At 40.0% G+C, this 14,937-nt stretch overlaps 1 protein-coding gene across 10 annotated transcripts in view; it reads right to left on the minus strand.

Annotated features, from left to right (window-relative positions):
- UBE2F (ubiquitin conjugating enzyme E2 F (putative)) overlaps nt 1-14,937 on the minus strand; it is an 86,192-nt gene that overhangs the window by 61,444 nt on the left and 9,811 nt on the right. For 9 of the 10 annotated variants that reach the window (XR_005932615.1, XR_005932616.1, XM_030017454.2 and 6 more), the window contains 3 exons: nt 11,420-11,449; nt 8,773-8,838; nt 969-1,036 (listed from right to left, as the gene is read on the minus strand). Coding sequence is in view for 8 of the 10 variants with exons in the window: in XM_030017454.2 (XP_029873314.1) it covers nt 969-1,036; nt 8,773-8,838; nt 11,420-11,449 (164 nt within the window). In the remaining 2 variants the exon portion in view is untranslated. The remainder of the gene's footprint in view (nt 1-968; nt 1,037-8,772; nt 8,839-11,419; nt 11,450-14,937) is intronic. The other variant, XM_041124148.1, reaches the window with a different exon arrangement.

A 14,937-nucleotide genomic window follows, 5' to 3' on the forward strand; every position in this document is an offset into this window, starting at 1 on the left:
TTAAAGACATTTAGCTAAACATCCTGGGAGACAACCAGTAGAACTGGCAGAGTGCACTAAAGGAGGCCACTTGTCACCGTATGTGCTTTCCACATCCTCCACAGCATGTTCTCAAAAGGGATTAAGCACCTAAGTCCAATACCAGAACGATAAGCACCAGTTTGAAGGCCCCAGAGAAACAAAAAGAAAAAAAACCTTTTCCTTTCTGTTCACCTATTTCATACTTTCTCTTAGATATATATTTTTTTGTGAGAATAATCATTAAGTGCAGGTCTCAAGAATAATTAACAGGAGAGAACAGATGAGAGACGAACCTCAGCCAGAAGGAAGACTCTCAGGTCTGATAATCTGCACTTGAGCAGATCCGTGTCCCACTTTGAACTCCCCAGTACCAGATATATCGACAAACTGGAGTGAGCCCAGCATACAGCCACCGAGAAGGTGATAAGACCAGAACACACACAGTACAAGCAGAGTTGAGGGACCTGGTTTTGTTCAGCCTGGAGAACTGAAGGTTGAAGGTGGGGACCCTACTGCTGTCTACAACTACCTAATGGGAAGGTATAGAGGAGACAGAGTCAGGCTCTTCTTAGAGGTGCACAGTGACAAAGCAAAAAGGGAAATTCTGATCTGATATAGGAAAAAAATTCACAACAAAGGTAATTGGAACACAACATTGGAACAGAGGCCCAGAGAGGCAGTGGAATCTCCATCCTAAGAGATTTTGCAATGTCAACTGGTCCAGGCCTCCAGCAACCAAACCCAACTTTTAACCTTACCCCAACTTTGAGCAGGAGTTCAGATGACCGCCAAAAACTCCAGGCAACCAAGATTCTTCTACAAACCCATGACATTTTATTAACAGAGAGAAGATCCTTTCTTAGTTCAATGCCAAGTTCCCTCTGAAGTCCTATTACCTGGAAAGGAAATCTAATATGATAACTATTAGATTAATGACAAATACTCACCACCATATTGTAGGCATCAGGAACTTCAATTTCAAACTGAAACTTTCCACCTTGGTAATAGCCCTCATCTAGAAAAGAAAAAACAAGAAAACTAGTTAAATAAGAGAAAATAACAGACACCATACAATACAAAATACCTGTCATTACAAAGATTAAAATAACAGCACAGGGTTATCATCCAATACTTAACCTAGTTATACCGTAACACTAGCTGCCACCTAGTCCAAAGAGAGTGTGAACATAGTGTCTTCCTCCACTCCCAAAACCTTTACAGCAGAAATTTTAAGTCAGAAAAGTCAACGGTTCCAGAGTGACCCTGGAAAAATCCACCTTCCTGATCAGAGTACTAGGCAATACCAAGCTACAGGAACCTTTGAACTTCTCATGTCTGAACAAAATTCTGCCGCGCATCAGCCATATGGCATGCAGCACCACAACATGGACCCTTGGAATGAGCTGGATACATACTTCACTTGCTAATGCATGCTAAATCCTGGAGCAGGATTTAGCACATCTTCCCAGACTTGTGCTAGCAATCACATATCGTGAGTAGTATGAATAATGGTGTGCAAGAGCATGTTTCAGAGTTTACTACTTTTACTCTTTTATTGTAATTATCTTAGGATGATATATCAGTTAGGAAAATCTGCTTGCGTCTGTCAACCTCAGACTCGATACTAAATTATTAAAATGGCTAAATTTTAAAGTATGAGATCTTAAAATATCTAGTTGCATTTAACCAGAGATAATGTAATAGGATAATAGTCAGCCTGCAGCTCTTGAGATAGCTGTGCTTGGAAGCTGAAATGCTTGCAAGTGATCTGAAATGTGTCTGTCTGGCATTGCCATTATTCAGTTTTTTCATTAAGAAAGGGAAACAGACAGGTACCCAACCCACCACTGGGGGTCTGGGACACCTGAGGAGTGCTCAGGCTCAAACTACCTCAGGTACTCTAGCTCTCTGTATCACATGGTACAGCCATGGTGAAGGCCTGAAGGTCAGGAAGGCTGGTTATCATTGTATGACAGGGGTTTTTTTATATTTTTTAAAGCAACATTGCAAAGGAAAGTTCTGTGAAGCAATCCATGGTTTACAGAAAGACTTAAGAATAGTTTTCTTATCTAGCTTGTTCCAAACCACAAAAAACTAGCTCCTCTAGCATAGGTCATCAAAATCCTCTTTTAGGATGCTGTCTTCTGGACCTGCTGCCTTCCCAGTCCCTACACAGATCTAGCACAACGTTCTATTTTCTCCTACCAACCAATGCACCACATCCACTTGCTCAGGTTTCAGTCCACGTTACAATCTCACCACTGTCAGCACAAGCCTGTAGCTTCCACACTGTAACTGCCATAATCACAAGAAAGCAGTCAGCTCCTACCCTCCTCCTCTTTGCAATCTCTTATCAGCTGACTTATCGAAAAGGAGAGGGCATCACCCTGTTAAATAAGAAACCCCCAGTTGTAGAGGGAACTGAGCCAGTAAAAGCTAACGCTGCCAAAGATGAGACTCAACTGTACACTATGCCCAGCATGCCACTCCAAAAGACCCATGCCTGCAGAACAGTGATAGAGTTGCTGGGAAGTAAGTACATCATGGTCCAGCTTCTCCCAGGAGCCTGTGTAGACCACTGACAGGTTCAGCCCATGAACAGCATCAGAAATTTTGGACTGCAACAGCAGCATTGGCACAGTATATGAAAACAGAACATGGCTGGTCTTCCCCACCCCACACAGTACTGTTTACAGCTGCCTCCACACTGAGCTGTGCAGCGCAAAGCTGCAAGCCTTAACCATTGCAAATCTCACTTTAATAACCTCTCCAGAACATATGCTTTTCAAATACATTCTCCATTTCCACTCCAATTAGATTTTGAAGTGTGTTTGATTTATTAAGCAGTCGTTCTCAGGCATGCTATGCTTTACTAGAAAGTAAACGCACATGCTCTGATTTTTATGGAAAAAAAGCAAGATAAAAGCATTTACCTTTTGTTTTCAAATATACTGAGATAAAAATCAATAAAGCAAGCCATTTCTGAAGAATAAGTTATAAAAGGTGAGTTATACCAATATCCTGTTCATGAAGCTGCTCCTTGTCAAATGTGCAAAACACTCAAACCAAGACTCTTGACTGTTCCAGGAAGGAATGATCAGGAAAATGGTCCAACATCTCCCTGGGAGTTCACACAGCTCAAGTTACCCTACCACCACCAAGTTACCCTACAGGACACAGCTAACTGCACTTTATCCACCATCTAGCACATTATAATAGCTTTTTTTAACCAAGTGTCAGGAATCCTCACTATTTCCAAGTATGCTGCTGTTCCTTGTAAAAAGCACAGTCGAAATAATCTCAGGTCTTTCAGTGATCGTACTAAAACAAACAAGCAACACCATACAGTAATTCAGTGTTTGTTATAGTGCAAGCCACATACCTCAAAGCCTTCCACAGCCTCCCCACTGCCCTCTTGTTCACAAGCACTTATCAAGCTACCACTTCCCAATATAAGCAATCACATGAAACACCCACATGTGTTTGTGCAGGGAGAAGCCTGCTGCTGGTACAGCAAGGTAAAGGAGAAACACCAACACTGTTAAGGTTGCTCAGGAAGTCCAGCAGTGGAAAGTTATTTTCCTTGGCTTAATTTCACTAGTTCCTTGATTTTTGTGGGCTTTGAGTGAAGTGCGCAGCAGCTCTTCATATTCCACCCCTGCTAATGTGAAATAGATGCCTGCTGATAGATGTATCTACATGTGCCTTATGTCAAAGAAAATCCTCAGATTTAATGAATCCTCACTGTAATACAATTGTCCAAAAGAAACATTCAAGAACAGCTCCAAAAGAGGAGAGCTTGCCAAAAGACTGTCAGATTCCTGCTAGTGAAGCAGCAAGAGAAAATCCACACTCACGTCTCTCCACACACTGAAAACACCAGGCCCACAGCCTCTGCAGCATGCAAGAGCATTAAGGTAGGTCCTTGACTCCAAGCACAGACAGCAAGATCACACTGACATTGCTCAAGAGATGCTTGGGGTGGGGAAAAAAAGCTGAAAAGTTGTTCTTCGTTTTCTCTGCTCTTCCCTACCACACAGGCCTAGCTCAGGATAGCTCCACTTCCACCCAGCCATAGAATAAACTCCCAGTGATTCCACATCCAGGATGAAATCAGACAAGGTGAGTTCAGCTGGAAGGGACAAACCCAGCTTAAGCTCTCACTGTATAAAACCATCACCACAAAAAGAGGCAGAGTTTCCTGCAGGATTACTGAGATGAACTAGCATGCAGAGGGGTTAAATTATCATCAGTGTCAGCAGAAAAGAAGTGGCAGGACAAGACGGTGAAAGAACACCCCTTTTCCTTAGCAAAAACATGTTTTGAACTAGCTCAAGCACTTTCTAACTGCATATTAACACCTCCACAGGCTGTAAGAGATACCTCGTGTATTAAGTCAGTTTTCTCGTATTTGTTTTGCTGTGTTCTATGTAAGGCTGAGAAATCTCTGGAAGACTTAAAGCGCTTTACACACTGTGTCTCACACTGCAGGTTATTTCCACGTACTTACATGATCAAGTCTCCCTCAAAGACAATTCAATACTCATCACTGCCTTGCATTATAACTCATTTTATGTTTCGGGTTTACCTTGGCATCAATCCATGCTAGCACTAACCAAAAAAATGCACTGGGTATGCTACTGGTCCTGTTACAAAATAAGCAAGGCCATATTTATCAAATTAGAAGAGTAAAGCATCTCTCCTCCCCCTTTTTTTTACAATTCTCCCTGTATGCTTGTAAATCTTTTCACTAAAGCAACAATAAAGCATGCTACTCATTACCACTCACTGAAATGTATATTAAAAATTCATATCTCTGGAGGGCCTCAGTACCCAGCCAGAAATCTTGCAATGCATTAAGAAGATAAGCCTTCGTGATAAAGTCATCTTATGGCATGTCAAGCAAGTAAATAGGTTCTCCCACATGGTAGTTTCTTTCCCTGTGTCCCACAACACCCATACAGACGGGGACAAAGACCTTCAATTTTTTAGGAGTGTAACAGTGGTGGAAAAAACTGAAGTTCTGGCAAAGTGCTATAAATAAAACAGTCAAATAAAATAGCTTTAGCACGTAACTTAGGAAGTTGGCCACTGACAAGACTTTTGCAGAAAGGGAATACATCTGAGCTCCAGTTTTCCTCCTACTGCTTAAATTTGTCTTCAAGCTGTATTAACAGAGCAAACATCCCTCCCACTTCAGTCTCAAGTTTCATTATCAACAACTCGACTCTAATCTTAGTTTGCATTTGTAAGGTGTTTTGATGGCTAAAAGTGCTGTGAAAATACTAAACTAAAATATTTCATTGCTTTAAAAGAAAATGCAAGATAATTAGGACAGGCCACAAAGGATGTGCTTTTGATAGTAGCTCCTTAAATCAGCAGCACTGAAATGTTCAGCCATGCTCACCGACATCTGTCATTTTATGGCATGCAAAAGAGAAAACAGGCTCTTTATTAATTCCCTGAAGAACTGGACTCTAAAATAACCACACAAACCCTAAACCAACCCAACTGTCTGGGAACTGCAGGAAGATTACATTATCTCTACATATTCCTTTAGTCTTCTTCATGTGCAAGCTACCTAAACTCACCTTTTTTTTTTTTTAATTTTTTTTTTTTTTTTTTGTCCAGGTCATTACCATGTTTTAGCCTCAGCTTCCAATTTTGTGCTCCAAATATCAGTGCAGCAGGCAGGACTCCACCCATGTTATAAGCATCTATCTCCTTATTTTTCCTAGCTTTTGATCCAATAAAGTACTGACACAAAAATAAGAACAGAGGCAAGTGGTGGCATAAAGGCATGTTTCAATGCCAGAACGATTGTTTCAGATGACAAAAGGAAAAAGAAGCTTCAGACAGCAGAGAAAGCCAGCAGTATCTGCCTCAGAAACACACGGTTTGTCCATTGTGGCAGTAAAATCTGTGTGTTGTCCATTTTCTAGTGCATGCTACTGTATATCCACTCATGGTGCACTGCAGAAAGGTATAACAAAGGAATTGGAATTTCTTGAGGACAAGTAATTTTTTATGTGAAATAAGCAGTCACCCTCATCAAGATTTTCTACAAATTCATTTTAATTTAAAACTCACTGTCACCAGGATAATTTTGTGACATTAAATACTTACTAAGAAAGGTTACTGTGAGAAGTGGAGAGCAAGGGAGCTGAAAGTATTTCTGTTTGATAGTAAAGTTTATTTTCTTATTCAAATTAATCTTTTTGTGAGAATCTAAAGAAGCTTCTTTCACTGTCCTTTCAAGACCAGTCACATTTGAAATGACTGCATAAAACAAAGCATCTGACAACAGATTTCATCAATAACATAAGGCTAGAATGCTGAGTGCAAAAGGCATTCCTAGTGTTAAAAACATGTTCAGTCAGCACCTTCATGGTACCCTGACAGCTGGCTACTTTCAGAACCTGTCTTGGTGTACGATTCCTTATAAAATGTGGTTACAGAATTCAAGCTCTAATATTAATCAGAATATAAGAGAACTTAAACAAAATATGAATATAAAATAATTAGCACCTCTTTACCAGATCTGTCATAGAAGGATGCAATCTCTCTAACTGCAGATAAGCAAACTGAGAACTGTAAGTGAGCCAGCAAGAACCTCTTTGCTGTGCAGACTACCAACCCTGGCTTCCACACGATTACTACATAGGTCCTACCAGTGAGAACTGCAAGGCAATATTAGATACTTCCTGGCAGCCGCAGCTGCGCTGATCCCAGCTTTTGTTCCACAATTGGAAGGCTGCAGAGATATTTGCAAAGCGCTCCCTGAAGAACCAGATATATGAGCAGGATTTCTAAAACTCAGCTCCTCAACGCAAGACACAGTTCCAGGCAGGAGAAAGAAAACTGGCTCTGCCTCCAGAGTATCGAGATTCACACAACGTTGTTTAGACTCTACAAAAGCAGTTGCCTCAAGCAAATATTTTGGGCCATTTGAGCCAGAAAAATTCTGTGACAACTGCTTAGTAGCCTCTCTGCTACCCCGGAGAAAACTAAGATTTAGCATACTCTAAAGAAAACCTCAATAATGAAGGGAATCAGAAAGCTACAAATATTTTCTTGGTATGTATTACATTCTGCCTTTAGAGAGCTGTGCTGAGCTGTAGCTGATCACAAGATTCTGTACCTGAATTATGCACAGCTGAAAATAGATGTTTACTTCGGTCAGACTGCAACTGCAGAGACTTCAGCTGTGCAGCTATATTTAGAGTAACAAAATGTTAATTAAGATCATCTCATTCCCAAGATCATTTCAGCAACGAAGCTAGCACAAAACCATGCTCTGAACTCAACAACTGTCTTCTGACTGCAACATCTTGCCACACAGCAGTTAACAGACAAAAAAATTACTATGTAATTAGACACCTTAGAATTAGTATGAATATCATTGCTTCATATTCAAGACATCCCTACCTCGCACAGTGATGATCTTGTAAAGTCAACTCATTTCTAAAATATAATAAAGCAGCATCATATAAACTGAAGGACATTTGGTGCAAGCAGACAAATGCTTACCAAGTAAACATGAATACATCTCCTACACAGAATGAGAGGTTAAAAGTTCTATAGCAGCATTTGCATTTATTTTTGATTACACTGACTAGGGCAGTCTTAGTCATTTTTCCATCACAAAAGGGAATCACATGAATGGACAGGTTAACAAAGACCACCCAAGATTTCTACTGCCCAGGAAGTGCTAGCTGATTTTGGCTAATAAGCACCAAGAGTGCCATCTAGTGTCCGTTTGACTTCAAGATACTGGATTATCGGAAACATTCCCATCACCCTGTTAAGTGTAAACCATTATTTCTATAGGTAAGACATCCGGATGACTGCCATACTGCATCCGAATTCTGTTGTCAATAAGCACACACAGAAAATGGGCATCTACAGGAGTTAGTTGGCAGGGAGATTCTGATCCCAGCACATCTAACTAACAATTCAGTGTACTGCACATGTTGATGTTCTCACTTTAGTTGCACAGAGCCTCAAAGCTAACACACCACAAAAATAATAAGTGCATGTGAAGTTTAAATAGTTTTCCATGCAAATTCATGCATAAAACACAAAGACAACTTTCTATTCTAAAACACACAGCTATGTAAGCAAACTCTGTAATTTCAGATGGCTATTAAGAAACTTACATGGAAATGATGAATTCTGGAAATGTTTTTATTGAACAGAATGCCAGCAGAAGCTTCACAGTATACTTAAGCTGTATTAATAATAAAAGATCTAATTTCCACATACTTGAATATTCAAAGACTAAGAGACTCCTGCTTGTTAAGCATTTTCAGACATGCATAGATTTGAAGTTTTCCAGCAGTGTTATATCTCGTCATCTATCTCGTCACCTCTGCAGAATCAAGCAGTCAGTAGAAAAGAATAAATCTGCAACATAACAGGGCTGTAATACAGTAATTTCTCTAGACATAGTCCAAGATTTTTCTCAGCAAATAGAACAAGGTAGTTTGAAATTGGCTGAGAGAAAAAAAATATTTTCAAAGTGAGCAAACAAGATCTGAAAATTTCCTAAACCTGCTCAGTTTTGATGATTGGAATCTAGTTCTCAAAATCCAGCCCAGTTTCTCCACTGCCTCTATAAAATAACAACTGTATTACAGCCAGTCTTTCTCTGACTAGAAAGTTTATTGAATTCTTCAGCATACTCTTGGAATTACTCTTCCTAAACATCAACACACACAGAAACAAAAGTATCATGTTTAAAAAAATTACCTGGGATTACAGTGAGCTGAAAGTAATGAAGCTTGTTTGGGTCGGGAAAATTCACTTTACACGTACCTGTGAAGCAAAAGAATAATTTACATCAGACAATTGGTCTTCCACTTTTCGGAAAGCAAGTATATCATCTTTCATACTCTCCAAATTCACTCCCTGATTAATCCCTACCTTCCAGTCAAGTGATTTCCTCCTATACTTTGTCTCTAAGCACCTCTTCCCTATACAGTTACAGGTCACCAGCAGTAACAGAACTTCACCTTTGAGCTGTGAGGAAGAAGCTTATTTCAGTAAACCATGCTGTCTCAAAAACTTTAAAATGCCAAAGGATTTGGTCTTCTGCATAGATGGTAGCTACATGTTAAGATGACAGCATACAGAATGAGCATCTCTTCCTTACAAGTTCTTTAACGGTAACATGTGCATCTTCACATTTGATTACACACTGCAGTCTGCAAGAAGTCATGCCACCACAGCCCTATGCTAACAAAGGCTTATTTATACCTGCAAGGTATAAATAAGGTGTAAGTATAAATACTGAAAGCCTCATCCAAAAGCCAGTGAAGTCTCTGTTCAGCTGTCACATTGAACAAGTTTTTTCTGCATAACCAATTACACACATTAACAGCAAAGTTTATGGAGCATCATTACAAACCAAACACTATGTTTTTATTCTCAGGCTAGATGAATTTAAGGAGAATACTGAGAATGAAAACAAGTGTGGAAAAAAAAGATAAAAACATAAATCTGATGAAACTAGTCAGTGGTTTCAGTTCAACAGATGCAAATTCACAGCATAACAGCCCTTTGTTTGCATTTGATGACACAAACTAAGTTGACTTCCCATGCACAAAACTGGCCTTTCTTGACTACGGCAGAGACAAGCTGTCAAGCTGGCGCTAGAAGATGCATATATCCATGGATACATTATTATCCATATTATGCAGCCTTTAGCTTCTTAACCCATCAAGTTGGCTGTTCTTTTTCTGTAGTCCAGGAGCTAAATAATATCAGAGATATAGACCCTATTTGTCTGAAAAAGTAACTAGAACTGTACACAAACCCTAGTAATGCATTCCTATTGTAGTAACTACAAACCCTGATATGTTTCTCAGGTGTTTGTTATCCTATAGAAGTGTCTACACAAAAAAGTTCAACAAAAGTTAAAATTACACTGTGTAAAGTCCCTATGCCTTAAAGAAAAGCATACCAACAGGAAGAGTTAAATAACGCCTCTTCCTGCCCTTTCTTTTTGCTGCTTCTGTTCTGTATTTTTTCCCCCCTTGCAATTCCTCCCATCAGGCAGTCTGTATACTGAAAAGCCTGATTTTTAAGATCTGAGCATTGATCTGGATTTAGAATCATTAGCAAATAGAAGATGCTCATCAGAAGCAGCACTCAGAAGTTTAACCTGGAGATAAAAAAACATGGTCAAAGCTTCCCTTAACGGGGAGAGACTAGAAATATCACAAGCTACCTGCCAGCAAAATCAGAGAGAATATTGACTGCTTTTCTTTGCAAGATAAGCATATGGACAAGACAGTGTGAATGCACAGCACGGTAATACCCTGCACGTACACTCTCAGTCTGCTGCAAGCAGCTCATGCCTCTTTCCCTGCAGGGAAAACGTCTTAGATTACTCTGAAACAGGAACATGCACCACAGGAAGTTACGTAGGGCGAGCGATGGGCTCTGAATGTACCTCTGAGCTTACTAAGCAATAACTTGTCATGCTTGCCTGTATTCCAAGAACTCATGGCAGAATGATGCTGTTCTGGTCAATGCTTGAAGGAAAAAAGCTCAGCAGCAACTCAGCTTCACTGTCAACACCCACCCTTAGCAACAAATACAGAGCAGTAGGAACTTTACTCCCCTTTATAAAAGGGCTTTGTGTTTTGCTGGCCATTACAGAACTAGGCTTTCTAAAGCTAAGGAACAGAAAACATGTTTGATTTTTAACTATCTATCCTCAGCTTTAGAAGCAACAAGCCATCTATCCTGTGCTCTTAAAAGCCAATTTAAAGTGGCTGTTAGTATTTTCAGCTTTTAGCATAACATACATTACAAGTAAGATTGCAGGGCTAAAACCACATTATCTCATTATCCTGCCTTTCCTTTTTTTTTTTTTTTAAGGAATATAGATCACTTTTTTAAAAAACTATTTTCCATAAGTATTTTCACTATTAACAAACACATCAGGTTACAGCCTGCATGCTAAGTGAAAAAGCACTAGGTTGACTTAATATGCTTCCTGAGAACTGAGCTATTTGCTCTGCCCCTAAATCAGAATCTGCTGTTTCGAAAATGAGAGAATGAAGGAAAAACAGGAGTGAGGCAATAAATGCACTCTTCCGTTCCAGGTACCTTTTGGGCGTTTTATGAGAGAAAAGCTCCCACTCCACCAGCAGTCAAATTCTGGAGCCAAATGATCAATATGACTTCCAAAGGACACTAATAAGAGTCCACCTCTCTACAATCCCTTAAGAGGGAGCAACAAAGAAAACTTGTTCAAGCCTAAGTGGCAGAGATTTGCACAGCTTTCCCTAGAGTTAACAAATACCATTGGCATTCATACTTCTGTCAAAACATTCAGTTCAATGGTCCTTTTCCCCTTAAAATGCATGCCATTAAATGCTATACTTACAAGGTAAATTAGCTTCAAGTTCTGCAACCTCTGTTGAAAGAAAAAAAAAAAACAAAACACACAAACCGTTATTTATGTAAGCATAAAGCCATTCTTGAAGTCCAAATTGGCAGATCTAATTTAAACCACCCTGTAAATCAAATTTTACTTAAAAATATAATTAAGCTGCACTGGAGGTTTACCTTGAAATGTCTCTTTAAGCCATGCAATTCATTACTAAAAATGCTCATCTGCCCTACAAACAATGCAAACGTATCCTACTGTGTGATGAGAAGGTTCAGCTCTGCCAAGACTGAAGCGCCTGGGCTTCTAATACATAGAGCGCTGGCATTTCAAAAGGTGGCATTATCCAAATCTCCAAACTTGTCTACATAAGGCACTAAAATACAAAAGGCCAGAACTCCACAGCCTGCAAAACACAAGAACAGAAAAACCTCAAGAATCCAGGTGCCAGTCCAACGATGAAAATAAGCACAGGAGGTTCACAGCCTGCATAAGCATCACAACTCCCCAGTATCTAACTGCTAATGCTCTCCCACCATCAGCTACAGACTGCCTCAGGTTACACGGAGGCTTCCCTACAAAAGCAGCAAGCATGATACCATATACTGCACACTTGAAAACAGCTACTGAAACCCTAATTCAAGGGAACTGTCATACTAGATGCGGTCCTGCCTGCAGAAACCAGCACTAAGAGCATCAAAAGAACAGAGAAAGACAAACCTTCACTTCAAGCACCTGGCACAGCAACGCATATTGGTCGGTGATAAAAATTGCATCCATTGCACAAGTCCTCCCAAACCCCTGCACTGTTGAACAAACTCAGGAGTGTTAAGAATTTTTTGCGCCTGTGTCTGTTGGATACTTCCCCTGGAAACACAGTTTGCTATAGATATGCACTCCTGTTCAATTAAAATTTCTTTTTATTTATTATATTTCCCATCCACAAAACTTAGAAGTTATTCATAAAAGAAAGGAATTAACCCAACTCAGTTGCATAGCTCCTAGGAAGGGAAGTTTATTCCTAAGCCCCTTCTCTGCCATGCTACCTTCTCTGGAAGACGCCCTGCTTTCTCCCTCTTTTGTGTATTTTATTGAACTCTTAATTTCAACTATCTGTATTTCACAGAAGTATGAATGAGATGCATCAAGATCCCCTTTTATTTCTGAAGTTCTAGGAGACCTAATCAAACACATTTTTGCGTTTCCTGTAGTCTTTTTTTCCACTTGATTTCTAACTTCGCTTTCTGGTCTGCACAGACACAGCCCATTTATTTAGGCTAACAACATGTAAGAGATTTCAACACCAACTCTCAAAAACATACTTCTAAAGAAAACCGTAATTTAGTTCAAGATATGGGGAGTGGTTGCTTGGCACGGAATCCAAACTGATCTCATCACAATTAGGAGCTCGCTAATTCCCCAGAATTTTTCCTGCGTCCAGGCTTACCAAACCTGGCTGGTCTCTGCAGTGAGCATGATGCTTATTTGACTCCCACCCCCAACTTGCTTGGCACAGCCCTGGTATCCCTGCATCTGCAGCCTACTATATACCAAGAGAGAAAACCCCACCAAAACAGAAGCACTGTGTTTCACACTTACCTAAAATGCTCACAATTGCACTCTATAAAATCCCACACTCTGCAGCACTCAAGCAGCCACAACTGATTTAACCAAAGTTGTGCATTGAAAGACACCCAACACTGGGGGCATACTTTTGCTAAAAGTTTTCAGAGTACTGTATTTATAATATACCAAAAATGTAATCTCAGCTATAATCAAGGACTTTTACTTTCCCTTTCTGGTTAAAAAAAAAAAAAAAAAGACAAGACATAACCAACTACTGAAGGCTGCAGCTATACAAACGCATCGTAAGAGTATTCCCCCACACCTTTCTCTTTAAACTCACCAGCCTTTCATAGTGGGAGGCACTATCAATCTTCACTAGAGGGTAGAGTTTAGGACCTAGCTCTTATTTTAAGGTGTTGACTGCTTTCCTTATTGCTTTCTGTGCTTGTGTGTTGCTCGGCTTAATGAATCCTGCCCACTCTTTGCTTCAAGTCTGAGAAAAGGTCAGCAGGGAAAAGGGAGATGCCAAAGGACAGAGCATGTTCAAACCCAGCAATGGCCAGGCTGCACCAGCTCTGCTGAGCTGGCTGGGGCCTCACTTCTGCCTCCTGCAAGGTTCAGTAGAGAGTTTACTGATCACCATAGTTCCTTTGAAGTGTGAAAAATATCCTGTAATGCAGTCACACTTCTGTGTTTCCCTTTGTCTTGGCACAATAATGAGCATGTTTTCTTCTGAAAACATGAAAAAGAAGGTGCTCACACCCATGAGTACAGCATGCTCTTTCTTTGAAGGCATGCAAACACATGGGAAGGCTATGATAACTCATATGCACGAAAGCTTTGTGAACAAAGGCAAGTTCCCCAAAATTAAGGTTTCTAATCAGCTCTGCAAAAACCACTGGAACTAAGAACGAAACTACTTTATAAAGATAAAAAAAGGAGGTAAAGCCCTGGTTCAATAATCTAAACTTTTAAAGTAACATCAAATAAGGAAACAGACATTACTATTAACTGTGCCATACAAACACTGGTGATTAACAATAACTAGCATATTTAATAGGCCAAAGCTGCAGTGTTTGTGAGCTTTCCAAATTCTATGCCTCTTTGGTAGTGGCAGTCTTGACATTGAAATCATTTTTGTATTTTGCTGCTCGGAAAGCAAACATTTTGACCACATCATTTAAGCTCCATTAAGATTCTGATGTTTTAAAAGTTATGCATTTTCTACATAAAGCAATACTGCTGACAAGAATATTCTCTGTAAGAAAATGCCCCTTGTGCAGTGTCATGGTTTAACCCCAGCCAGCAACTAAGCACCACAAAGCTGCTCACTAACTTTCCCCCCACCCAGTGGGATGGGGGAGAGAATCAGGGCCGGGGCGGGGGGGGGGAACATAAAACTCATGGGTTGAGATAAGAACAGTTTAATGGAACAGAAAGGAAGAAAAAAATAATTAGAATAATAACAACAATAAAATGAGAATAATAATAAAAGAATTAGAATATACAAAACAAGTCATGCACAATGCAATTGCTCACCACTCACTGACTAATGCCCAGTTAGCTCCCAAGCAGTGATCCCCCCGAGGCCAACTCCCCCCAGTTTATATACTGGCCACGATGTCACACGGTATGGAATACCCCGTTGGCCAGTTTGGGTCAGGTGCCCTGGCTGTGTCCCCTCCCAGCTTCTTGTGCCCCTCCAGCCTTCTTGCTGGCTGGGCATGAGAAGCTGAAAAATCCTTGACTTAGTATAAACACTACTTAGCAACAACTGAAAACATCAGTGTGTTATCAACGTTCTTCTCATTCTGAATCCAAAACATAACACTATACCAGCTACTAGAAAGAAAATTAACTCTATCCCAGCAAAAACCAGGACATGCAGTCCACAACTTATTGGCATGGTTTAACAGATTTGTAAATAAGCAAAACATAGAAGCAACAAT

This window comes from Aquila chrysaetos, chromosome 6, assembly GCF_900496995.4.
Source record: "Aquila chrysaetos chrysaetos chromosome 6, bAquChr1.4, whole genome shotgun sequence".
In the NCBI taxonomy this organism is placed as follows: Eukaryota; Metazoa; Chordata; class Aves; order Accipitriformes; family Accipitridae; genus Aquila; species Aquila chrysaetos.